This window comes from Rutidosis leptorrhynchoides, chromosome 6 (genome assembly GCF_046630445.1).
Source record: "Rutidosis leptorrhynchoides isolate AG116_Rl617_1_P2 chromosome 6, CSIRO_AGI_Rlap_v1, whole genome shotgun sequence".
Classification (NCBI taxonomy): domain Eukaryota; kingdom Viridiplantae; phylum Streptophyta; class Magnoliopsida; order Asterales; family Asteraceae; genus Rutidosis; species Rutidosis leptorrhynchoides.
In genome coordinates, this window is record NC_092338.1 from 142,589,531 (window position 1) to 142,615,957 (window position 26,427).

The 26,427-nt window shown below is 34.0% G+C and overlaps 2 protein-coding genes across 4 annotated transcripts; one reads left to right on the plus strand and one right to left on the minus strand.

The window, feature by feature from the left end:
• Positions 1 to 13,669: 13,669 nt before the first annotated feature.
• LOC139851870 (3-hydroxyisobutyryl-CoA hydrolase 1-like) lies at positions 13,670 to 19,150 on the plus strand. Of its 3 annotated transcripts, none has more exons than XM_071841052.1 (14): positions 13,670 to 13,753; positions 14,050 to 14,130; positions 14,717 to 14,785; positions 14,916 to 14,979; positions 15,118 to 15,197; positions 15,328 to 15,411; positions 16,003 to 16,087; positions 16,868 to 16,953; positions 17,269 to 17,390; positions 17,510 to 17,570; positions 17,725 to 17,823; positions 18,073 to 18,174; positions 18,441 to 18,482; positions 18,887 to 19,150. In XM_071841052.1, the coding sequence occupies exons 1-14, from the start codon at positions 13,736 to 13,738 to the stop codon at positions 19,022 to 19,024; spliced, it is 1,131 nt and encodes a 376-aa protein (XP_071697153.1). In that variant the 5' UTR covers positions 13,670 to 13,735; the 3' UTR covers positions 19,025 to 19,150. The 3 variants fall into 3 exon arrangements, with proteins under 3 accessions (XP_071697153.1, XP_071697151.1, XP_071697152.1); XM_071841051.1 differs by lacking the exon at positions 18,887 to 19,150 and adding an exon at positions 13,821 to 13,913 and having other exon boundaries at positions 13,700 to 13,753; positions 18,441 to 18,757; XM_071841050.1 differs by lacking the exon at positions 18,887 to 19,150 and having other exon boundaries at positions 17,272 to 17,390; positions 18,441 to 18,760.
• A 3,488-nt stretch (positions 19,151 to 22,638) lies between these two features.
• On the minus strand, positions 22,639 to 25,103 carry LOC139854964 (uncharacterized). The gene is made up of 4 exons (XM_071844233.1): positions 24,847 to 25,103; positions 23,406 to 23,502; positions 23,057 to 23,111; positions 22,639 to 22,942 (listed from the first exon to the last, which is right to left on the minus strand). The coding sequence occupies exons 1-4, from the start codon at positions 24,994 to 24,996 to the stop codon at positions 22,744 to 22,746; spliced, it is 501 nt and encodes a 166-aa protein (XP_071700334.1). The 5' UTR covers positions 24,997 to 25,103; the 3' UTR covers positions 22,639 to 22,743.
• Positions 25,104 to 26,427: the final 1,324 nt, after the last annotated feature.

Sequence of the window (26,427 nt, forward strand, 5' to 3'; positions counted from 1 at the left end):
GTATGTTAGCGAATGTTGTAAGGGTGTAAGTCGAAATTCTGTCCGTGTAACGCTACGCTATTTTTAATCATTGTAAGTTATGTTTATATTATTTTCATTAATGTCTCGTAGTTAAGCCGTTATTATGCTTATTTAATCCGAAGTAATCATGATGTTGGGCTAATTACTAAAATTGGGTAATTGGGCTTTGTACCATAATTGGGGTTTGGATAAAAGAACGACACTTGTGGAAATTAGACTATGGGCTATTAATGGGCTTTATATTTGTTTAACTAAATGATAGTTTGTTAATTTTAATATAAAGATTTACAATTGGACGTCCTTATAAATAACCATATACACTCGATCGGACACGATGAGCGGGGTATTTATATGTACGAATAATCGTTCATTTAACCGGACACGGGAATGGATTAATAGTCTATGGAATTATTAAAACATGGGTAAAATTATGTACAAGGACACTTGGCATAATTGATAACAAAGTATTAAAACCTTGGGTTACACGCAGTCGATAACCTGGTGTAATTATTAAACAAAGTATTAAAACCTTGTTACAGTTTAAATCCCCAATTAGTTGGAATATTTAACTTCGGGTATAAGGATAATTTGACGAGGACACTCGCACTTTATATTTATGACTGATGGACTGTTATGGACAAAAACCAGACGGACATATTAAATAATCCAGGACAAAGGACAATTAACCCATGGGCATAAAACTAAAATCAACACGTCAAACATCATGATTATGGAAGTTTAAATAAGCATAATTCTTTTATTTCATATTTAATTTCCTTTATTTTATATTTAATTGCACTTTTAATTATCGCACTTTTATTTATTGTTATTGTATTTAATTGCACTTTTAATTATCGTACTTTTTAATTATTGCAATTTTATTTTATCGCACTTTTATTTATCGCAATTTCATTATCGTTATTTACTTTACGCTTTAAATTAAGTCTTTTATTTATTTAATATTTTACATTAGGTTTTAACTGCGACTAAGTTTTAAAATCGACAAACCGGTCATTAAACAGTAAAAACCCCCCTTTATAATAATAATATTACTTATATATATATTTGTATTTTTTAAAACTAATATAGTGTTAAGCTTTGTTTAAAGATTCCCTGTAGAACGAACCTGACTTACTAAAAACTACACTACTGTACGATTAGGTACACTGCCTATAAGTGTTGTAGCAAGGTTTAAGTATATCCATTCTATAAATAAATAAATATCTTGTGTAAAATTGTATCGTATTTAATAGTTTTTCCTGTAAAAATATAAGCTATTTTATATACACCTCGCATAACATCAATGCGCTTTATGCGGGACTTGTAGGAGACGGGTCGGACTGGGAGTTGATTAGTGCTTAGGTTTATGTGAACTAACCTTGCGCTAATTGTTTTATGTTGTGTTAGCAATCATCAAGCGAGATAGACGTTGTACTAGCAAGTTAATGCGACGTGCTCGCGTAACAATGATTAGCTACCATTGTTACGGGTTCAAATCGTGTCAAACAAGCGATGTACAACGATTGTTGAGCAAGATGAGGTAGTGTGGTGTATATGTATATACATATGTGTTAAGTTTTCTCGTTCGTTGCTTAACCTTTTCCGTTTTATAGTATGAAGACGAGAAACGGACCCGAGACCAATGAAGGGGGTTCGAGCGAGGATGTTGAGTTTACGGCCAAGGTTGAGGCCATTATGCAAAGGCGTCATGAGGCCTTCTTAGAGGATGTTAAGGAGATGTTTTTGGATTCGATTGACGAACAAGTAGTCAATCTAGTCAAGGAACAAGTTAGGATTGTTCTTAAAGAGGATAACGCGGGAAGGCGAGACTTCCACTATAAAAACTTCAAAGATGCTCAACCTCCCACCTTTGAAGGTGAACGAGACCTACTCAAGAGTGCTCGATGGATCTCCAATATGGAGGGGGCTTTCCGTACTAGTGAGTTCCCTCTCGATAAAAAGACGAGGTTTGGTAGTAGCATGATGAGGGGTGATGCCAAGTTGTGGTGGGACGCGAAAATCCGACTTTATGGCGAAGAACAAAGTATGAGTTTGACGTGGGACGGGTTTAAAGAAGAATTTTTCAAGGAGTACCGAACTTCGGCCGATCTTTCAAAGCTTAAGGATGAGTTACGTACTCTAAGGCAAGGGTCAATGGATTTGAACACTCTCAAGTACACTTTCTTATCAAAGACCCAATTTTGCCCGGAGTATGACGGGAACGATCATATGTTGAAAGAAGATTTCTACCGAACTTTGAATGATAACTATCAAGAAAGGATTAGTAGGAATTCGGCGAAGACTTTTGATGAGCTATTTGATATCGCTAAGGGTTTTGAGTCGCTTGCTCCCAGAAAGAGTGACTTCACCTTTGGAAAACGAAAATTTGAAGCTACTATCACTCGAACAAGAAGAACAAGAGTGTGACCGAGAGCGTCGGTAGTGCGAAAAAGGGGGCTTCTAAAAGTTTTGGGCCCACATGCTACAATTGTGGTCGACAAGGGCACTTGGCCCGTGATTGTACAAACTCTTCTTCCAACAAAATCGTTTGTTTTAATTGTAACAAAGAGGGGCACAAGAGGAAGGAGTGTCCCGAATTGCGCAACGATAATGTTAAGCGACTAGAGAAAGCGGCGGGTACAGCTAGGGTTCGAAATTATTTGATGACCAATGAGGAGGCCAAGCAATCTAGCGAAGTTGTCTTAGGTACTTTCATGGTTAATTCCAATCCGGCAAGGATACTCTTTGATAGTGGTGCAAACTTGTCGTTTGTGTCACCAAAATTTGTGCCTAAACTTAATAAACCGTTAGCTAAGTTAAGTCGTCTGGTAGAAGTTGAAATAGCGGATGGCAAGACGGTGCTAGTGGTTGATGTGTGTAAAAATTGTAATGTTGTGTTTGGTGTCGAAAACTTTAAAATCGATCTCATCCCGATGAATTTGGGTGATTTTGATATCGTTGTTGGTATGGATTGGCTCGATCATAATAGAGTCGATATTGCATGCCATGAAAAATCTATTCGAGTGAAGACCCCTAGTGGGGGAAAGTTAATTATTCATGGCGATAAACGAAGAAGACTTGTGCCGATATGCACTTTTGCACGAGCACGTCGTTTTCTTGTTGGTGGTGGCATGGCTTTTCTTGCCCATGTTGTTGATACTCGAGATGAGCCACCATCTATTTGTGAAATTCCGGTGGTAAATGAGCTTGAAGACATTTTTCCGAATGAGTTACCGGGTGTTTCGGTGGAAAGACAAGTTGAATTTCGCATTGAGTTGGTTCCGGGAGCTACTCCCATTGCTAAAACTCCTTATCATTTAGCGCCGACGAAAATGCAAGAGTTGTTAAATCAAACTCAAGAGCTACTTGAAAAGAGTTTTATCCGACCGAGTGCTTAACCATGGGGCGCTCCAGTTTTATTCGTGAAGAAGAAGGATGGTAGTATGCGGATGTACATCGATTATCGGGAGTTGAACAAAGTGACGATCAAGAATCGTTATCCATTGCCTAGGATTGACGATTTGTTTGACCAACTCCAAGGTGCAACGTATTTCTCAAAAATTGACCTACGGTCCAGCTATCACCAAATGCGGGTCAGTGAGGAAGACATCGAGAAAACGGCTTTTCGAACACGCTATGGGCATTTTGAATTCGTAGTTATGCCTTTTGGACTTACGAATGCACCGGCGGCATTCATGGATCTTATGAACCGAGTGTGCCAACCTATGTTGGACAAGTTGGTAATTGTGTTCACTGACGACATACTTGTCTATTCGAAGAGTATGAAGGAACATGAACATCATTTGCGGTGCGTGTTAAAGACGTTGCGAAAAGAGAAGTTGTATGCTAAATTCTCCAAATGTGAATTTTGGCTAAGGGAAGTTCAATTCCTTGGCCATATTGTGAACGAAAATGGTATTCAAGTATATCCGGGGAAGATAGAGACGGTCAAGGGTTGGGGACGACCGACTACGCCTACGGAAATCCGAAGTTTTCTCGGATTGGCCGGTTATTATCATCGGTTTATCCAAGACTTTTCTAAGATCGCTTCTCCATTGATGAAATTGACAAGAAAGAACGCAAGATTTAATTGGGAGAACGAGCAAGAAATTGCTTTTCAATTGTTAAAAGAGAAGTTATGTCAAGCTCCGGTGTTAGTGTTGCCGGAAGGTGTGGAAGACATGACGGTTTATTGTGATGCTTCTTTAAATGGGCTCGGGTGTGTTCTAATGTAAAGAGGTAAAGTCATCACTTATGCCTCTCGACAATTAAAGGAACACGAAACGAGGTATCTGACTCATGATCTTGAGTTGGCGGCGGTTGTTCATGCGTTGAAAATTTGGCACCATTACTTGTATGGTGTCAAGTTTACGATTTATTCAGATCACAAGAGTTTGAAACATCTTTTTGATCAAAGATATTTGAATTATCGTCAACGTAGATGGATGGATGTGGTGAAAGATTATGATTGTGAAATACTTTATCATCCGGACAAGGCGAATGTGGTCGCGGATGCGTTAAGTCGAAAGAGTCACCACCCGGCGTTACGATTAGGATTGTTACATATGATTATTACTAACGATTTTCTTGAAAAACTTAGTGTGGTTCAAATTGAAGCTTATGTTCACAACAAGCATGCGGAACAAATTGTGGGGCAATAGGAATTCATTACTATGGGTTCGTGTGGTTTGTTGTCTTTTTAAGGAAGAGTGTGGGTGCCTAAGATGGTGGATTATCGACGAGTGCTACTTGATGAAGCACATAAGTCAAAGTATTCCATCCATCCGGGCGCAACGAAAATGTATCTTGATTTGAGGAAAGAGTATTGGTGGCCGGGCATGAAACGTGATGTTGTTAAGTATGTTGAGCAATGTGTCACGTGTTTGCAAGTTAAAGCCGAACACCAAAAGTCGTATGGTAAGTTACAACCGTTAGAAATCCCGAAGTGGAAATGGGAGCACATTACCATGGATTTCATCACAAAGTTACCTAAAACGGCAAGAACCCAATTTGATTCAATTTGGGTGATAGTTGGCCGATTGACGAAAAGTGCTTTGTTTCTTCCCATTCGGGAAGCGATATCGTCGGAGACCTTGGCTAAATTGTTTATCAAGGAAGTAGTCGCTCGACATGGGGTTCCTATATCTATTATTTCGGATCGAGATACCCGTTTCACATCTCGGTTTTGGGAAAAGTTTCATGAAGATATGGGCACACTATTGAAATTGAGCACGACGTATCATCCTCAAATGGACGGTCAAACCAAACGTACGAATCAAACTTTAGAGGATATGTTACGGGCGTGTATTATTGATTTCGGTGGTAGTTGGGATGAGCACTTGCCTTTGGTGGAATTCTTGTACAATAATAGTCATTATACTAGTATTGGGATGCCACCTTACGAGATGCTTTATGGGCGGAGGTTTCGAACTCTGATTTGTTGGGGTGAAGTTGGTCAAAAAGAAATCGGGAGTACCGATTTGGTCTTACAAACGAATAGTAAGATTGATATGATTCGAGATCATTTGAAAAAGGCGCAAGATAGACAAAAGTCGTATGCCGACAAACGTAGACGAATGATCGAATTTCAAGAAGGTGACATGGTGATGCTTAAGGTTTCGCCATGGAAAGACATTATTCGGTTTAGAAAGTGGGGAAAATTAGCTCCTCGGTTTATTGGGCCATAAAAGGTTTTAGCTCGTGTTGGTGAAGTCGCGTATCGTTTGGAATTACCCGAAGAGCTTGCGGGGATCCATAATACATTTCATGTTTCCCATCTCCGTAAGTGCCTTACGGATGATTCATCTTGGGTGCCGTTAGACGAGATTGAGCTAAACAATAAGTTAGAATATATTGAGGAGCCGATTGCTATACTCGATGAGAAGGTCAAAAGGTTGAGAAATAAAGAGGTGAGAACTTATAAAGTTCAATGGCGTCGTAGTATAGGTTCCGAGTTTACTTGGGAGCCCGAAGAGTTTGTGTTAGTGTATCTTCCCTCTTGTCATGCGGCTTGGATCGCGAGGACGCGCTCCGATTCAAGTGGGGGACAGTTGTAAGACCCTAATAATAATTGTACAGCAGTGTAATTAGGGTACATGAAGTGTGGGTGACTTTGTATATTAAAACAGAGGTCAGAGAGCGATCTGGGCTGGGTGCGCTCAGCGCACACTTAGGGGTGCGCCTGGCGCACTCCTCACTGTAGCCGGGTTTTGCTTATTTTATTCAGATATTTTGATGGGTATTTTGGTAATTTCACTTGTGGACGAGTTGGAGGCCAGTAGGTCAGATCTTGGGGTGTCATTCACTCCATTTTCAACAACCTTATCTTCTTCACTTTAATTTTAGAGAGAGAGTGGGATTTCTTGAGTGAGAAAGCTTAAATCCAAGAGGAAGAAGTTGTTCTCGGGCCAAAGTGCGGGTATTAAAGTAGTTCATCTACTCACTAGCTACGTTGTGTTTGTAGTGGTAAGCTCTAACCTTGATTTCCTTGTTTTAATTTTCTGTAAGGGCTAGGGTTTGGGGATAGTGATGAACATGAAACCCATATTTAATGATTTTGGGTGTTTTTGGGTAAGACGGAGTCACGAAGACTCAATGGTAACTAACCTAGGGTTTTGAAGTGTTAATTGATGTTTATGAGTCCTAATTGGTTAGTTAATCACTAGCACATCTATTTAATTAGTAAATGGGTGTTAGATGGGTTAGTGGATGACCCGAAATGGGTGTGTTGACTTTAAATTAGTCAAAGAGCTAATGTTTGACCTAGTTGGGAAATATGAGTATGAAATCCCCTAATTGTGTAATAGTTTGTGTTGTTGGACCTTGATCACTAGCTTTTAAGTGATTAATGATGGTCTTGACCCTTAAGGGCGGTTTTGGTGAAAACAGGGCATTTAATGCATTTAAGTCATTAAATGCACTTGAGTGAAGTGTTGGTATTTAGTCCAACAAGTTTGTTTGTTGATCGAGTACTTATTATATTAGGTACCTTACTTTGAAGCTTGTGGAGGTATAAATCGTCACCAAATCGTTAAGGTGAGTGGAATGATTATATGCATATGTATGTAATGTATTTATTTGTATGCTATGGTATGAACCAAAGAGCCGGTAGTGCCATAGTATGTGCGAGCATGCTATGATGTGAACCAAAGAGCCGGTTGCGTCATAGTACGTGTGTTATAGTGTGAACCAAAGAGCCGGTAGCGCTATAGCACGATTTGTTAGGGTGTGAACCAAAGATCCGGTAGCACCTTAGCGTTGTTAGAGTGTGAACCAAAGAGCCGGTAGCACTCTAGCGTGAGTATGACTCGAGTTGTGATGTGAACCAAAGAGCCGGTAGCATCATGACAAATGCGTATGGTGTGAACCAAAGAGCCGGTAGCACCATGACGCGAGAATGGTTAACCATGGTTGTGTATTGTTTTGTAGCATATTATAGTTGATTATATGTTATTGATTACGCTAGTATGGGGTTTGTTGGAGAATATTAGCTTTGTACTTGTGATGGTATGCTAATTGTATTGCTAGCGTGTATGCGGTAAATATGTAAGTGATTGCAAGTAGGTATATTATATATATATGGGTATAATTATTACATTCACTAAGCTTTGCTTACCCTCTCGTTGTTTATCTTTTTATAGGCTCCGGCGTTGACAAAGGTAAGGGCCTTCGATTGGATTAGAGATCCCGCTTGTTGTTTAGAGGACGCTTTTGAGATGTGATAGCTTTTGGAGTTTGACCGAGATTTGGGTAGTTTAACCCCAAACACCATGCTCATAGTGTCGTTTGGAATTTAAACTAGTGTGGTCGAAACTCAAACTTTTGTATGAAACTCGTAAAACGGCCGATGTGGGTCCCGTTTTGTAAAACTCATTTTATGTTTGAATCATATGAGTTTTCCATATTAGAACATGTTGTGAAAAGCGTTTCGTCTAATTATGTCGGGAAGCGGGAGATCTTTATTGGAAAATTTGCAAATTCGGACAGAACTGAATTGGGGCATGTGCGCGCCGCGCACCCTATGGTGGTGCGCGTGGCGCACTCTTCTGGAAAAAAAAAAATTATTACACGTGTTCGATTGCATATTGGGTTGGGTTGTTACACATCACCAATGTCTATTGCTTCTATACATTGGTTTTATGTTCAACAACCACCGCCACCTTTACCATCATTTAAATCCGACTATTGTTGAAGTTCACTGCTACGGTTTCGATGATCTATTACCTTCGATTTTCCACTGCTATTACGTTCCTGTTGCAATGGCTACTATTGTTAAAGTGCTGTTACTTCTGCAGTCGAATAACAAAGAATAAAATGGTGATGATAAATTGAAGAAGACGATGAACAGTACTTAGTCACAAGGTCATGCTTTTTGCGTAGGTTTAGTTTCTATCTCTGTTTTTCGTTTGAAACCACCATTAAATCACCAACCTAGCTGCTGCGTTTCTATTACAAGAATGATGAACATGACTGTGATGATTGAAATGATGATGAGGATGACCGTGATGATTCTATGATGATACATGTATAACGAATAGTGTTGATGATGATTGGTGATGGTATACGATGTGGAGGATGATGATTAGATTAAAATGGTGTATGTTGATGATAATGATTCGATGTAGGATGATAATGAAACTATGTTGATAATGGTGTTAAAACAATCACGAAGTTTTGATGATGATGAGATATAGATTAGAATAATGGATTCGTGATATATGTGATGGTAAACGGGTTATATATTTTTATTTATGTTACAAACCAGAAAGAAAAGAATGGATCAATAGTTAAGAGTGGTTGCGGGTGAGCGGGAGGTCACGGGTTCGAGCCCGGTCCAGGGCAATTCTTTTTAAATAAAGCTTTTAAGGGTATACACAATTCCTTTTATTATTATTATTATTATTATTATTATTATTATTATTATTATTATTATTATTATTATTATTATTATTATTATTATTATTATTATTATTATTATTATTATTATTATTATTATTATTATTATTATTATTATTATTGTTATTACTAATATTATTATCAAAATAAGTATTATTATTAAGTAATATGATTATCATTATTAATAAGATTTTTATTACTATTATTATAAGTATCAGTATTAACAAAATCATTATTAGTATTATTATTAATAAAGTTATTATTATTAGTAAATCATTATTATTAACAAAACTATCCTTTTAAAACAAATGAATATTTTGTGCATAAAATATACTTACTACATATATATTATAATTATATGAATATTTTAAATAACTAAATATATATATATATATATATATATATATATATATATATATATATATATATATATATATATATCAAACTTATTAATATTATTTATATAAATAATTGCATATAACAAACTAATGATTTTAAATATAACACTAAACAAATATATATATATATATATATATATATATATATATATATATATATATATATATATATGTGTGTGTGTGTGTGTGTGTGTGTGTGTGTGTGTATTAATATAACTATATAAATATTAATTATTGTGAATATATCCACAAATTAAATATATATAATATATAAATTAAAATATAATAAATAAATTTGTTCAGTTACGATTATATGTTTTAATATATATATATATATATATATATATATATATATATATATATATATATATATATATATATATATACAAATGGTATATGTTCGTGAATCCGAGACCAACCCTACACTTGTTCAATGTCGTCATATGTATTTTTACTACAAAATATAGTATGGTGAGCTTCATTTGCTCCCTTTTTAAATGCTTTTGCAATATATATTTTTGGGACTGAGAATACATGCGCTGCTATTATAAATGTTTTACGAAATTGACACAAGTAATCGAAACTATATTCTATGGTTGGATTATCGAATCGAATATCACCCCTTTTAGCTTGGTAGCCTAAGAATTAGGGAACAGACACCCTAATTGACGCGAATCCTAAAGATAGATCTATGGGCCTAACAAACCCCATTCTGGAATTTGGAATGCTTTAGTACTTCGATTTAAATGGTGATTGCGATTGCCAATATTTATGGCATACTTGCGAGTATGCGGGGATATTCTATATGCATTATGTTAATGTCGGTTACCAGGTGTTCATCATACGAATGGATTTTTATACACTTGCAAGTGTAATGTTATTTATGAAAAATGAAATCTTGTGGTCTATTAAAATGATGAAAATGAATGATTATGATAAACTAATGAACTCACCAACCTTTTGGTTGACACTTGAAAGCATGTTTATTCTCAGGTATGAAAGAAATCTTCCGCTGTGCATTTGCTCATATTAGAGATATTACTTGGAGTCGTTCATGACATATTTCAAAAGACGTTGCATTCGAGTCGTCGAGTTCATCAAGATTATTATTAAGTCAATTATAGTTGGATATATTATGAAATGGGATGCATGTCGTCAACTTTCGATGTAATGAAAGTTTGTCTTTTAAAAACGAATGCAATGTTTGTAAAATGTATCATATAGAGGTCAAGTACCTCGCGATGTAACCAAGTGTAATGTACTCCTCCTGATGGATTAGGACGGGTCATGAAAAAACTGGTGTTGTCAACGTTGGCTTGATGTGACATGTGGACAAGCCGGCCCTAAGAACATTGGTTATATTGGTTTTGCAAAAAAAAAAAAAAAAAAAAAAAAAAAAAAAAAAAAAACTGTTACTTCAGAGTTGATGAAATTTAATATTATTTGACAAAAAATTCGTAATTATTGACGTTGAATATATATATATATATATATATATATATATATATATATATATATATATATATATATATATATATATATATACACTAGTGAAATGATCAGTGGAACCACGAGTTTGTTTAAACGAAACAGTTTAATGATATGTTTTAGGTATTAAGTGAACGTAAATGTTAAAGTTATTTAGTTTAATGACCCGTGAAACCACATAGTCCGACTAAGAAACTCATCAGCTGAACATTTCATCAAACACCTAAAATGCATATTAAACAATCCTCATTCAATCATAAGCAATAATATTGGTTGTCATTTTATTTTAAAATGTAAATTAAAAATATAAATATAAAATTAGTTTCCTTCTGCCTAACTTTTATACCTTCTCGTACTCAATTCAAAATAATTAATTACAATAATTTAAAATTATTTAATCTTAATAATTATATTAATTATTAATAAGATTTAATAACAATAATAATTAATTAATAAGATTTAATTTTAATTCAAAATTATTTAAATTAATGACATCACCCACCATGCTTAATTTTTTTTTCTTTTTCTTTTTGACATCATCATTTTAGCAATATAATAGAAACTATATATATATATATATATATAGGGGCAGGATCAATGGGGAAGTAACCAATCGGGGGGAAGCGGGGGGAAGCAAAATTTAATTTTTTTTTTCGTTTTTTTTGGAATTTTTTTTCCGGCATCAAGATCACACGAAAATATGAACATTTAGAAGAGACACTTCGTGATGAATGTTATTATTTAGGCGGAAAAACGATCGACAAAAATAACATTCAAGATAATATTGTTCGTGAAGAATATGAATGTTTTTTTTTTCCATGTTTTGTGAAGTAAAATTTAGCCCGATTTAGAGTTTAGGGTTTAGGGTTTGGTGTTTTGGGTTTATTTCATAAACCCAAAACACCAAACCCTAAACCCTAAACCCTAAACCCTAAACTCTAAACCGTTCGTGTTAAAAACTCAATCTAAATCCTAAATCTAAACCCTAAATCTAAACCCTAAACCCTAAATTTCTAAACCCTAATATCTAAACCCTAATATCTAAACCCTAATATCTAAACCCCAATAGCTAAAACCTCAACATACGCTCGAAAAACACGATAATTGTTATATATTGCTTCTTCGAGCGTTTTCCCGCCAAAATAAAAACATTTATCACAAAGTGTCTCTACTAAATGTTCATATTTTCATCCCATCTATAATGTTCGTGAACAAAGTTTTTTCAAAAAACGAAAAAAAAAAAAAGTTTTTGCTTCCCCTCACTTCCCCCCGATTGGTTACTTCCATCTTGATCCTACCCCTATATATATATATATATATATATATATATATATATATATATATTATAAAGCTCAGTAAATGAAATAACACTGTAGCATAAGAAGTAAGAATCATACAAACTTCAACGCAGTTGAAAACCTTCTTCAACACAACAACCTATAATGATATAACCGAATTTTTATGATGTGAGTTTGCTAGGTAGAACACGGGAATGGGAACAATTAAGTATATTGGATGTTTTGGATTTAATATCGATGAAAAATAATTAGGGTTTATTAAGTAAAGATGAAGATGATAGTGTTGAGAAGATAAGGGAAATGTAAAAATACAAAAATACTCTCACATGTTCAGCACATGACTGGATTTAATAAAAATAGTTAATGTCCATTAGCAGTGGCGGAAGCAAAAATTTATTTCACCCGGGGTGAAATTTTTCTTTAAAAGCATAGCAAATTTTGGGGTAAAATATGGATTTTTTTGGACAAAATATGGAGGTTTTTAGACAAAATACGGAGATTTTTGAGCAAAATACGGATGCTTTGAGGGCAAAATATGAAGACTTTTGGGCAAAAAAAAATCCACCGAGGGAAAAATCCAAAAATCCAAAAATTTTGCACTGAAAAATACAAATCCACTGGGGGCGGGCGTCCCACCCTGTCCCCACATATTTCCGTCCGTGTCCATTAGTGAGAGGGATAATCGTTGATTCAAGTGCAAACCACAAAATGATGAAAAAAAAAAATAAGGGCAGTGATTTCTGTTACAAACTACATGGACTATCCTTGATGTTATGCTAAGATAAATTGATACTCCATCTTTAACAATAGGAGTAATTGTCTCAGCGATATCTAGGTCCTTAAAACTAAGAGTTTAAGTCATGGAGTAGGCTGTTCGTGATATGAGTGTGTGTGATGTTTACAAAAAATAAAAATAGTAATTTGTTTAATCTCTTTTAGAAAGAAAATTAGTTGAGATGCACCTTTTTTACAGTTCATTTTTTTTCTTCAAAATCGTCAAAATACCCATTTATTTGACCAAAGATTGGTTCGAACTCGGACATAGCCGTTCAAATTCAACACACGTGTTCATGGTCGATAAAATGTGTCACGTTTTTGTACCCTGAGTTCGAACAAGTTCCGTTGTTCGATCAAATTTTTGTTCGAACTTGAGTTCGAACACTTTATTAATTATGTTCGAACTCAAGTTCGAACTCAAGTTCGAACAAGAATTCGCTCGAATAAACATAACTTGTTTGAACTCAGGGTACGGAAACTTGATACGTGTTATTGGCCACGACGTCGTGTACTGAGTCCGAATGGTTATGTAAGTTCAAACCAACCTTGAGTGGAACGAATTATGTATTTTGACAATTTAAAAAAAAAATGTAAATGAAAATAAAAATATATCTCGGCTAGTTTCCCCTATTGAATCAACAATGAGCGATCCAGGCCCATTTATTTTGCCCAGAGAAACCACCAGATCTGTTTGGCATATTGTTCTGACCCGATAGGACCCGACCCGACCCTACCTAACTTGACACCATCCGACTCGAAAATGTTTTGGTGCTCTACTGCTGCAAGTTGCGCGCAATAAATCAATCTTTCTAGCTTGATCACTTTCCTCTTCTGTATCTAACTCCGTATTGATCTTTCATGGCGCCAACAAATCAGGTTTTATTATTTTTAAATTAATTTAATTATACTTTTATATCCTAAAATTGCACTGTTATCTTTGTAGTTCGTTACTTGATCATACACAGTTCACCTTTATCTACTTCAATCAATTCCCCAATTTCCGTAGTTATGCAGACATCTGAATTTACATAGATGTGTGAGGAAGCTAACTTCAATTTATACTTCAGTAGTTATCGATAAAAATCAACTTAATTACTTCTGTTTAGATTTTACATTTTCTTCTAAAGATGTACTATAAATATAAATTAGTACCTATTTTTAATGTATGTCAGGTATTGGTTAAAGAAAGCTCAAATGTTAGAACCATCATATTGAACAGGCCTAAGCAACTAAACGCTCTTTCGCTTGAAATGGTAACTTATGAAATTTATTACTCCGTATATATTTTGTTTGTTTTATTTGAAGTTTATATGTTGCTTAATTTATGTTGGCTTCTTATTTTTGACATTTTTATGTTTTCTCCTATCGTTAAAAGGATACATGGTGGAAGAAGATACTCAACTTTGTTCAAATTCTCTTTTTGTGTACTCATTATTTTTATGACTAATCTAAGGTTTTATGCCTTTATGAGGTAAAGTATATTATTTTTCGTATTAACTTTTAGTGGCATAACGGCAGTGAAAAAAAAAACTTTTTCGCTGGTCATTCGACTGCACTTTTATGTTTCGCTACCATCATAAAGCGGTTTTTGAAAATCCCTTCTGAAACATAAAAAATAAAAAAATTTAGATTTCCTAAATTTTGAATTTTTTCGTGGTGAAAAAAAAAAAAAAAAAAAAAAACTTGGAAACCATTAATAAATTATTAAATAAAATTATTTGAGTTTCCGAAATGAGAGAGTTGGTATAGTTGGGTACCTTTCGCGCCATTTAATCTTATTATTATAACCATTTTGTGTAGCTAATTGTTGGAATGTATACTTTGTATCTTATCACCAAGGTATCTCGACTGTTGGAACTTTTTCATGCATACGAGAAGGATCCCAGTGTCAAGATGATAATTTTGAAGGTACTCTGTACGTGCATACCAGATAATTTCTATGCAATGAAATAGCACGAGATTCATGTTTTGTGATCTTACGTAGTATGTATAAAAATTTACTACTTTTATATACTTATGAAATGAAATATGGAAATAGGCTGAAGGACGGGCTTTTTGTGCTGGTGGTGATGTTGCAGCAGTTGTTAATGATATCAATAAAGGTTAAGCAAGCTTTAAGCTTTTATGTACATTTGTATGCATTGTCACATTATAATATAAGCAGTTTTTGTGTCACTAGCAGATTTTTCTATCAAATTTTGTAAATTGTTACTTTAATTTATGAGATAATTATGTATCAGGTGGCTGGAAAGTAGGTACAGATTTTTTCTCAAAAGAATTCACATTAAATTATTTAATGGCAACATACACTAAACCTCAGGTAAACAATTATCAGTTGATACTTTTCTTATAATAGCGTGGTTGTTCAGAAAAACTTGTATTACATTTTTTGTGCATTGCTACTTATTATATGTACGGTCCTTATGCTAACTTGAAATCAATATTTGAAGGTCTCACTCCTTAGAGGAATTGTAATGGGAGGTGGTGCAGGGGCATCAATGCACGGTAGATTTCGTGTTGCTACTGATAATTCGGTACATCTTTTGCTACAATAAGACGTGAGCATTTTCATATAGGATGTGAAATGAAATTTACAATAGGACCTACCGATTTTCATCAAAATTTGGAGCGCTATCTTTTATTCTGTTCTTCTCCCGACTCGATAATGAGCATTTTCTTACACAAATTTGATCCTTGAAATACAGTTAATCTGTTCTGTGTTTTATAAGATGATTTATGGCACTGCTAATAATTTTTAAAATTGATTGAACACTTATATATGTAGCAGTATGCTGAATATTTTTATAAAGCCATAATTCAGCATTCTCATTTCCCTCCTTTCGTCGAGAATTTTCTTTTTCTTTCTTGTTGACTTGAAACTCTACACTTTATATTCGTTTGTATATATGTTACTGCATTACTGTTGTAAAAGTGCTCCATTGTAAGTTACGGAGGTATGTGACCAAATCTGAACCGGAATTGGCTATATTTTGTATTTTTCGATTAAAGTTGCTATAAATTATAGTATGGTTTCTGGTGCGATTCTTGGTTCAGATGAGAGTAGTAATTTTTCTAAATACCGCATTTCTGTCAAGGTTAACATGTTCTATATCAACATTTTGCAGGTTTTTGCAATGCCCGAAACTGCATTAGGGTTATTCCCAGATGTAGGTGCCTCTTATTATCTATCAAGACTACCTGGATTCTTTGGTAAATTGGATATAAACTTATTCTAGTTCTGTCTTACTAAACAATCTATGATGATTTAGCATGTTTTAATACGGAGTATTTTTTATAATGTGAATGAATATAGGGTAGTATGTTTTTCAGCCCCTAATCTCTATTTGTCTTTTGTGACATGATAAATGATACATAATGCCTAAACATACATGCCTAAATATGTGCCTAAGAATGTGATTAGTGCACTTGTCAAAATCATTAGTGGATATAAGGAAAGAGAGAAAGTGGAAATAATGTATTGTGATACGAATCAAGATAGATTAACTTTTGATTAAAACATAACACGAACTAAATACCAAGATAGTTTATACAATTCGAGAAGTAGGGATCTCAAACCAGTTCATTCATTATATTTACCATAATTCAGTTACAATTATAAAACTCTATATAAAAAGTTCAACTAACTTGTTCCCTAAGACTTACCTTGTTAAACTAGACACTAATTATACTATCCTAATTATAATGAGCCACTAATTAAAATCCTATGTAATAGAACATATTATAGCTCCTATTAACATCTGGATCATATGATATTGTTAGGCAGATATTTAGGCACCGCATGTGTCATAGGCATGTATAGCATTACTCTTTTCACATGTGATTTGTCTCGGATGATTTTTTTTTCTTTTCAAATTTACGTTATAAGTTAGATAAATGTTGTTGTTGGTTTAAAATCACAAGTACTTAGCTAATCATGAATCAGTTAATGTCCATGTAATATTTTGATGTTTGAATTTATATTCTGCGCAGGGGAATATGTGGGTCTTACAGGTGCTAGATTAGATGGTGCGGAAATGCTTGCATGTGGGCTTGCAACCCATTTTGCCCCATTAGAGGTACATTCCGTTTAATATCTAGATCTATTCCCACTCAAAACTGGCCAGGTCTGTTGGGCCCACCTGCAAACTGTTCTTTTGATCCAGTTTTTCATAAATAATGTATTGAACATAATCACGAAAGTTAGAATATAATAGGAATGACGTATTCAACTTTGAAAATTTGTAGCAACTGTTATGTTAATTTAGCATCATTTGTACAAGTCCAGGCCCGTACACTATAAAAAAACTATCAATAGTTATGTGCCATATTCTATCTCTATAGCTCAAGTACATAATTAATACTTGACTGACGAGCATTCTATATTGGAACAGAAGTTATCCTCATTAGAAGATGCATTATGCAAAGCAAATACGTGCGATCCGATTGTTATCAGCAATATTATAAATGAATACTCGATCACTCCTAAATTAAAAGAGAAGAGTCAGTATTTTCGGTATGCTTTTCTTGTATTCATTTTTTTTCTTTTCTCTTTTTACTATTATCTTACACTTTTCACCCACTCGTATTTATTCTTGACTATTATGACTTGACATTTTCTTCCCTACGATGGAGGTTAAAAACCATTGAAAGGTGTTTTTCTCGAAGAACAGTTGAAGATATTATCTATGCACTTGTAAGTTCCATTGACATAAAATGCATTTCATGCATTTCTGTCTGATAATGTGATTAATGGCCTGCAAACTACCTTGAAATATCGTTTTACTCATGTAATTGGCTATGTATATTCTTAAGACTCATTCGAGATGGTATTTTTGTAATATTGCTAGGAGAAAGAGAATGCTAAAAGCATGGATGATTGGATCTCGTGGACCATCCAGTCCATAAAGAAAGCATCACCAACAAGTCTCAAAATTTCACTTCGATCCGTATGGATTCACCATGCAATTCAATATTAGATTAGTTTTATAATAATTTCATTTACAACATAATTTTTAAAAGTTTATCCGCTTATGTCTCAGCAAGTCGTTTGATGTTAGAACACTGTAAAAGATCCCATTTTTACATACCATATGTAGTTATCAAATTAAGGATCATCGGCATTAAATGGTTTTCTTTTTACGTTAAGAAGTAATGAAATAGTTGATCTCTGAAGCTAAATTGTGTATGGTGTGCAGATTAGAGAAGGAAGACTTCAAGGGGTTGGTCAATGCCTTATCCGTGAATACCGGATGGTTTGTAACGTCATGAAAGGTGAATTTAGCAGGGATTTTTTTGAGGTACCATTTTTTTAACTTTATTTGTTCCTTGAAAATTTTGAAGTTTGACTGACCATGAAGTTAATAAAGTATATGACTTCCAATAATAGATCCTTGTAAATCCAAATAAGTATAAGTATAGTTAACTGGAGCAGGAACGTAGATACTTATGCGTGCTCTGGAATTTAAAGAATTATCAATTTTTTGGACATGTTTTTGTGTGCATAATTCATGTACTTTATGTAATAGTTTTATACTTTACAAAGCCGTAACTCATTCTAATGCAGGGATGTAGGGCGTTGCTGTTAGACAAGGATAAAAATTCAAAGGTAATAAAACTACTACCCCTAGTATACTAGTATTACATGTGTCAAAATGGGTGGGTTGGGTAACGAGTCAAAACATGTAATTTTAAGGAGCATTTTGAAACAAGCAAGATCGTGTTGGTCCTAAACACTTTCTGGCCATTTTGAGCATTTTACAAGTACTTATTGATGTGCAAATATGATTACAGATTGATATTGATATATTATTTTATATCAACAATGATAATAATGTTCGATTAATATGACTATGGTTTTATGCATTATAATTACACGTTTGTATACATTTGAGGTTTGACCCGTTTCCTTATCAAGCTAGTTAAAACATAACTTGAATAAACTGTCAAAGTTTCTACCTCTGCGTATTATATACTGATTCTTTTATTTCTTTTGTATACTTTATATTTTAGTGGGAACCTTCAAAACTCGAGTTGGTCAGTGACAATATGGTTGACCATTACTTTGAAGCATTAAACGATAAGGATTGGGAAGATCTGAAGCTCCCGGCTAGGTCAAACTTACCTGCGTATGCCATTTCTAAGCTTTGAGGTAACCTAATGATCTCACTTATGGAGTTAATGGCTTTAAAATAATAATCTTATATACTACTTATGTGAAATTACAATACATAATTTTATGATTACCCAATTTTAATACTTGTATATGTCATAGAGTTCAATTCAAAGTGGAAAATCGCCTAGCAAACAAGTAGATAAATTGTTACTCGCAGATCACAAGCTGGAGTCCTTGGAGCCCAGCAGTCCAGCACTATGACTTGAAAGCCCAAAACTAATCAGCACTATATATGGAGTATATAATACTCGTAACATAAGTAGTTGAAGGTGTTAACCTAAAATCATCAGCCGTCACATGGAATGAAAGAACTAGAAACCCTAAGGGCACTTATCATAAGGATCATGTATTACACTCAAAATTACCATTTATAACTCAAATGTCATTTGTTATACTCATTGATTTCTATTTATACATGAACTATTAATTACAATTTATGTTGATGTTGATTTTGGAAAATTATGGATTATTAATTGTACTTATCATGTGCCCTTATTTTTTTTTGAAAGATCAAACTTTATTATAAAAGAAAATATGGTACAAGATACAAACCTAAATCAACTAACATCACAAGGAGCTCGAGGCTATACATTACAGACTCGAATACTTATGCATCTAACACTACCAAAATATAGGGGCCCGAAACAGTTAGAAGGAAAAAACCCTTATCCCTTTTTCATAGTCGAAGGTGAGATGTCACTTGAAAAAACAAGCTGGTAGGGTACGCTTTACAGTGCTGTCAAAAGCAGCGACAAAGTAAAACGCAACGCCACATTTGATCCCAAACTAAGACTAATCGAAAAGAAGGAGGATGAAAAAAACCTACCAGCTAGCCGACCCCCTCTTTTGGTGCCGGGTCAACATCAGCAACTAATGGATTTGCAACCCATTGTTGCCAACTAATGTTGAAGTGTCTTCCTCGACAACTAAGCCATCCAAAACTTTTTGATTGGATATCCGAAATAATTTTTGGGGCACACGAATTGGATTTTCCAAACACGATTTCGTTTCGATTTTTCCAAATGTGGTAGCTTGTGATCCAGATTATGGCTTGCCAAATGGTAGCACCCGTTGAAGTTTTGAGGTTTTGATTTTTAGCAATCGATAGATCAGATAAATCGGAGATATTGAGCTGATCAATTTTCCACCACGAGCGGATACAATTGAAAAAGCAGTGAAGCGGATCAAACTTGAGACAACAGTGAGTTTTTACAATGCAACATAAATTTTAGCAGAAAAGTAAATCATCGATTCCTTTAAATACCTTTAATCCCCACTATTCTGTTAAAATGGTTGCAGGTTCAAGTCCTATTCTTGACAAGGATTTACAACCCTTGAAAAAGTAATTTTAAATTAAAAAGATAACCTAGCTAGTACCATATCATTGCATATTCTTTTATTCCACTAAAGCCACCATACCACCATTAATATATTAATATGCATCATATCTTCGCCTTGTATTATCTCAAAAAACATGAATAAATTAAGATAATACCCCAAAGTGAAAAAATATCATTTGGGAAAGCAATTAACGGGCTGGACCGCTAGATTTATTATCTCGTAATTAATGCATTATCATGCCTATTAAAATCAGCTAACCCAGAAAATATCAACTGATCAAGTCAATTATGAATGTTTAAATCGTAACGCAAAATAAACCTAGTTTCATTCTGATACATGATATCAAACACACGATGGTGAATATATATGTAAAGTATTCATTCAATAACTTTTGTGGAAAAAAAACGCGTCGGATTAACCATTTCCAGTATATTAGCGGCGAGTGACTCAACAATTAAATTATAATCAGCTCCAGTGGATTTGAATGAACACTTGTAAATCCACCATTTGAAGAACCTCGAATTCATCAACTAATTCAGGTACCTTAAACCAAAGCAACAGTTACCTACAAATGATCATTTCATTAGTCCTTAAGGTTTTTTTTGCAACTCCATCAGCTTCTTAAACTTGAACTAATTAACACTTGTCTCTTTAAACGAGGATAGTCATCAACGTTATAGTAAATGACGTAGAAAACGGTTTGTTCCCCGATCGTCGGGATGGATACATTTTTTCTTGATGAATTTCTAAAAGTTAAGTTGATTATCCTGAAAAAGTTCTTTTGTGTCTTTCTCACCACGGGCAATATCGTACTCAAAATGATGTTTTGATCAATTATCCTTGCGTACACAGCGTTTAAATTCAATAGAATGACGATTTATTGATAAAATTGTGTAGAGATGACAGTCATTCTTTTTAATTCAATAAATCCTCATTTTGTGAATTTAATCGCTGTGAAAGAACCTCATCCTTCAACATTTTGATACTCCTAAAACCCCTTATGAAAATAATCACTCATTAACATTGACGAACAATTATCGTTTTATTGATAAAATCGTTTACGCAAGGGTTAGTTCAAAACATTAGTTGTATTGCGTATGATATTTCCCGTGGTGATTAGGACCCATAGGAACTTATTAAAGATAATCAACATAACTGTTAGCCAGAAAAAATATTTTCATCCAGACGATCGAGTAGCAACGAACCATTATTTACACTATTTATTATAAAGTTGATGATCATCCTCGATTTAAGAGACAAATGTTAATTTGTTTAAGTTTAGGAAACTGATGAAGTTGCAGAACAACTTGAATGACTAATGAAGTGGTCATTTGCGTTACGTGCTCGTAAAATGACATATTTTTCTTTTACTTATTTCATTTCGTGTTGTATAGCCAGAAGGTCCAGTGATCCCTTTAGTTTAGTGTTTCTTGAAGTGTTAATTTTTGATATCTGATACTAAATCGTTATCTGCTTTCACGTGACTATTGTTATATGTTAATAGGTCAATTGGTTCTACACCACTCCGACTGGCTTGGAAAATATTGAGGTATGTGATACCTTTAAAGTAGTGAAGGCTGGAAATTGGCTATGCACCGCTCCTCTTACGTGTTATGGTTGTGTAGTTGGCATAATATCAATCTTAGTTTACTTTCGACTTCCAGTTATTGTATAAGTTACTATAGCGTAATCTGCTATAAGTGGTTCGATCAATGTTTTATACATTCATAATCTTAGTTTACTTGATTAGACTGATGTTTTGATATTAGAATAACTTGGTGTTGGTTGAATATCAAACTACAAAAGCAACATATTTCATAAGCTCATTATATTGTGGCACCTTCAACTTGTCTACTGATATACAAGTTACTGATGATATTATAACCTAATTGATTTGAGACCGAATTGATGATCAACTAATTGAATATAAGCATCATCAAATAAGGAAGAAAAAATTGGTTCAAGGCGCAAAGATGGATGAATTCGGCGTCTTCATTAAGGATATTAGAATTCGTTTATTTAGGTTTCATGTTTCGTTGCGTACTATTGGTTTAGTGGATCGTTTTGTTTTTTGTTAGCATTGTTTCGGTTTAGGTAAGATGAGGCTCGACATAAATAATTCATATGTTTAGCCATTTTTTAGGTACGAGCCTCATCAGAGTTCTCTTTTGTATCTCTTGTTGAAATCGTTTTCTTTTCGAAAACGTTTTTCATTTTTATATAAGTCTTCGTCTTTTTCGCCAAAAAAAAAAAAAAAAAAAAAATTTGATTATACAGAGAGAGACAGAAATAGAACAACTGGTTATTAAAACCACAATTTGATAACTCTATAGTATCTAAAAGAACATTCCCTCTAATCTCTTTCATCATTTATGAGCAAATCTTCTGCACTTTTACGAGCACGTAACGCATCACGAACCTTGTAACTTCCTCTATCTCTAGCTTCATTTTCATCTTTCTTCATGAAATGAAAGCCCATAAGATACCTGTACTCTCCAGTCCCGAGACAACGCGAACAGTATGCAAGCCCGCTACCACCACAAGTCTTGCACCTGTGTAAAACCGCAAAAAAAAAAAAAAAAAAAAAAAAAAAAATATCACTTCCAAATTTTTTACTCCTTGATTGTAAATGCTTTATAAATGGTTGAGGTTCATAACTACTTCACCATTTTGGCCACTCCCCGTTTGGGAGCATCGCTAAGTCCACACCATTCGTCCTACCTGCAATAACTAAATATGCATGCATCATTTGTGTGTAGGTCAAGATGGGTATGTTCGCGTCAGGTTAGGTAATATGTCTGGGTCAAAATAGTTGACTTTTATATGATCATGTTTGACAGATTAGGAAGTCGGCGACTTATCACCTGGCTAACACCATTCAACCAATTTGATATTTTAGCTATTTTGTATATTTGACCCGTCAAATAAAACCTGATTTGACCCGCTCACATATATAAGGTTGTAAATCCATCTCTCGTGGTGTGTTTTTAAGGGAAGGGAGATGAAAAGAGTGACCTTTTCCGCAACAATCATAACAATCAACTCTTCCACTGCCTCTACATACGACACATGAAGGCTCTGGTTTTCGTCTTTTCTCTAATCTAACATTAGACTGCATGAAATATAATATTAAAGACTTGAGTATCCTTCATTAGCAACCAAGGTTGTAAAAGTCGCTAATCGAGGATTAATCATCCGGGACCTTGTAGGATTTAACAGACCAAATCGGAGACTAATCACAATTTTTACAATCATGTTTGCAACAACACACAAACAAGCAGATCGTAAACAAACCGCCAACAAAATAGAGTGAAATATAGAACTTAATTTCTTACTTGCATCAGAAGATTTGTGTTGTAATTGTATGGTGTCTACTGTCCTTTTTTGGTAAGTAAGAATATGTACGCTCTGACATGAGTAGAAACGTGAAATGTATAGTGACACATAGTGAAAACTTAGGATCTCAATTCGGATCTCAGATTAAAAATGTGTCGCCATAACTTATTGGAATCAAAGTATCTCCAATACCACTATTCGTGAAGCTTTTTGGTGCTATTTCTATAATAGGTAAAAACTTTAATCTAACTAGAGTTGGCAATTCTGATCGATTTACTAGTTGACTTGGATGAACTCCTAAATGTTCTATCAACGGGTCAATCGGATAATATATCATATATCAACTACTACAAAATAAAGGGCGTTAAAGGTCAACCTTTTGAGGCATACCGCATACAACTACCAAAATCGCTTTCCTAAAATTTGTCGATGATTATTGTAAGAAAAATTATTCATGTCTAACACGTAGACCTATACTTTAATATACTCTCTCCGTCCAAAAAACACACAGTTTAAGATATGTCGTATTTGTTTTAAACTTTACGGTTTTACCCTTTACAATTTACCTACCATTTTCTTTTACATGCATAAAGTAATAGTATAAAAGAACTTTTCCTCTATATTCTTTATTCTTTATATAAGTATAAAAAGAGTATTTTAATCGGATGTATGTATGTGACTTAACCGGCTATTTAGTGACTGTTTCTCACCCTTTTTACTCTCCAGTCTCCACCCCAACATATGATGCTAGTGACCGTTTGAACCTTCTTGTGAGGAAATCAGGCCCAACCATTTCGGTAAATTGCCACCCACCCATTTTGACACTTAAAGCTTAATTGTACGCTATCATATTATCATATCAGTTTATCACCAAAATACAAGCTTAACTGCCATTGTAAATCCTAGCAAAGTAGTCTCAATTTTTGCCCACTCAAATTTGAATATTAAAAGCCAGAAAAGATAAGGAAAAAAAAAAAAAAAAAACAAAGAAATAAACTTGCCCTAATTAAATACGGTAGTATAGTAATAATAAATCAACCAAGATTATAATTATAGTTATAATTATAAATCAAACAATAAAGCAATATCACAAGTTACTGTGTAACTGTTTTAGCCTTACCTCTGATTTAACAATCCACGATGGCTTCGGAATTGATAGCAGAGGTGTCGCCGGAGGCGTCGGCGAGGGCGGTGGTAGGTTGTGACGGTCCGGTGGTGATGCACCATTCATTGAATTTGTAGTCTGAAGTCGGACGGTAAAGAACAACATTTTGAGCAACTTTATATGTTTCACAACCTAAAAAAATAACTAACGGGTTTTGTTACACTATAGTTTGAGACCATCTGTTTATATGTTTTCGAGAGCAAAAGGGAAAACCGAACATGTAAATACTACAGTAGTATAATAATAATTATTTTTTTATTATATAATATCTGAAAAACCCTTATATAGCTAAAAAAAAAATTTATATTTATAAAAATTAATCAATTGATATAAAGTTTATCAGATAATATTAAATATAAGCAAAAATATTTAAAATCAAAGATAAAATAAAAACTTACAGTGCTATTAATATATAACGTGAGGAGTAATAGGGTAATAATTTAATTTTAGTTACATAATGTATAAGAGGAAAATGAATTTTGAATTTGAATTACTAAAATGATAAAAGATAAATAAAATTACATAAAAAGTAATATAATTTAACAAAATATGCACAATTGTTCAATACAACACAAAAGAATAGGTGAATTCGATTTTTAATTTCAATTTGATTGAACTATATTTGAAAAAGTAAAATTGAAAAATCAATTCAAATTTGTAAATCAATACAAAATCAAAATCAAATTCGTTTTTTTTTTCTTTTTCAATTTTCATTTAGTTCAGTTTTCAAATTTAATTTAAATTTAATAATAGTCTAAAACTAAATATAAAACACTCCTACATTAGTTTCACATCCCATTGATGTATATTTATACATTTAACTTGCTTAAGTTTTGTTGACACACAACGTCAAAGAAAGGTTCACAAGCCAAGAATAATATACTTTTACAAAATATCCGAGTTAAGAATCACTGGCCTTCTATTCAGATACGCAAGGTTTCAGCGTTTTCAACTACCTCCGAAGATTACTGATGTTCTGATTACGCAAGCCATTATACAACAACGAGCATGATCAAAGATGAAAGAGTAAACACATGATAAATAGAAGTTAATATATATAACTGTAAATATTACAATCAATTTAAACAAATAAACAGTGGTTGACCAAGGTAGATCGAACATGATCTCCACTAAGCTGTGGAATCGCCAAAAACAACACTCTCAAATTGGGATAAAATCTTTACCCTAAAAGACACATCAAACTCGTATTTATAGGCCTGCAAGCCCATCCCTACGGATGGGCTGGATGGGCTTTGGTCCATACGAATGAGCCCACTCATCGTACATATAGACTATCTAACCGACATGACCTTGGTCCCTACGAATGAGTCTACTGATTCGTACGGATGAACTTCATCTGAATATGCCCATGCGAAAGACGAGTTTCGAGCATTTACAATATCTAGGTGTACAACATTATAGGTGACGACAACACAAAAATATTCATCAATAAATTCCCCCTTAGACATTGTTGGCGAATTACTGTAAACACCTCTTACAATCTTCATTCAATCACTGCAATAGTACCATAGTTTC

Coding starts and splice junctions, on each gene's coding strand:
- LOC139851870 (XM_071841052.1), top strand. Junction 14,786..14,915: donor TCAAGATGATAATTTTGAAG/GTACTCTGTACG, acceptor ATATGGAAATAG/GCTGAAGGACGGGCTTTTTG. Junction 16,088..16,867: donor AAGACTACCTGGATTCTTTG/GTAAATTGGATA, acceptor TATTCTGCGCAG/GGGAATATGTGGGTCTTACA.
- LOC139854964 (XM_071844233.1), bottom strand. CDS start 24,996: ATGTTGTTCTTTACCGTCCGACTTCAGACTACAAATTCAATGAATGGT. Junction 23,112..23,405: donor TTATGATTGTTGCGGAAAAG/GTCACTCTTTTC, acceptor TAGTTATTGCAG/GTAGGACGAATGGTGTGGAC. Junction 22,943..23,056: donor AACGGGGAGTGGCCAAAATG/GTGAAGTAGTTA, acceptor GGTTTTACACAG/GTGCAAGACTTGTGGTGGTA.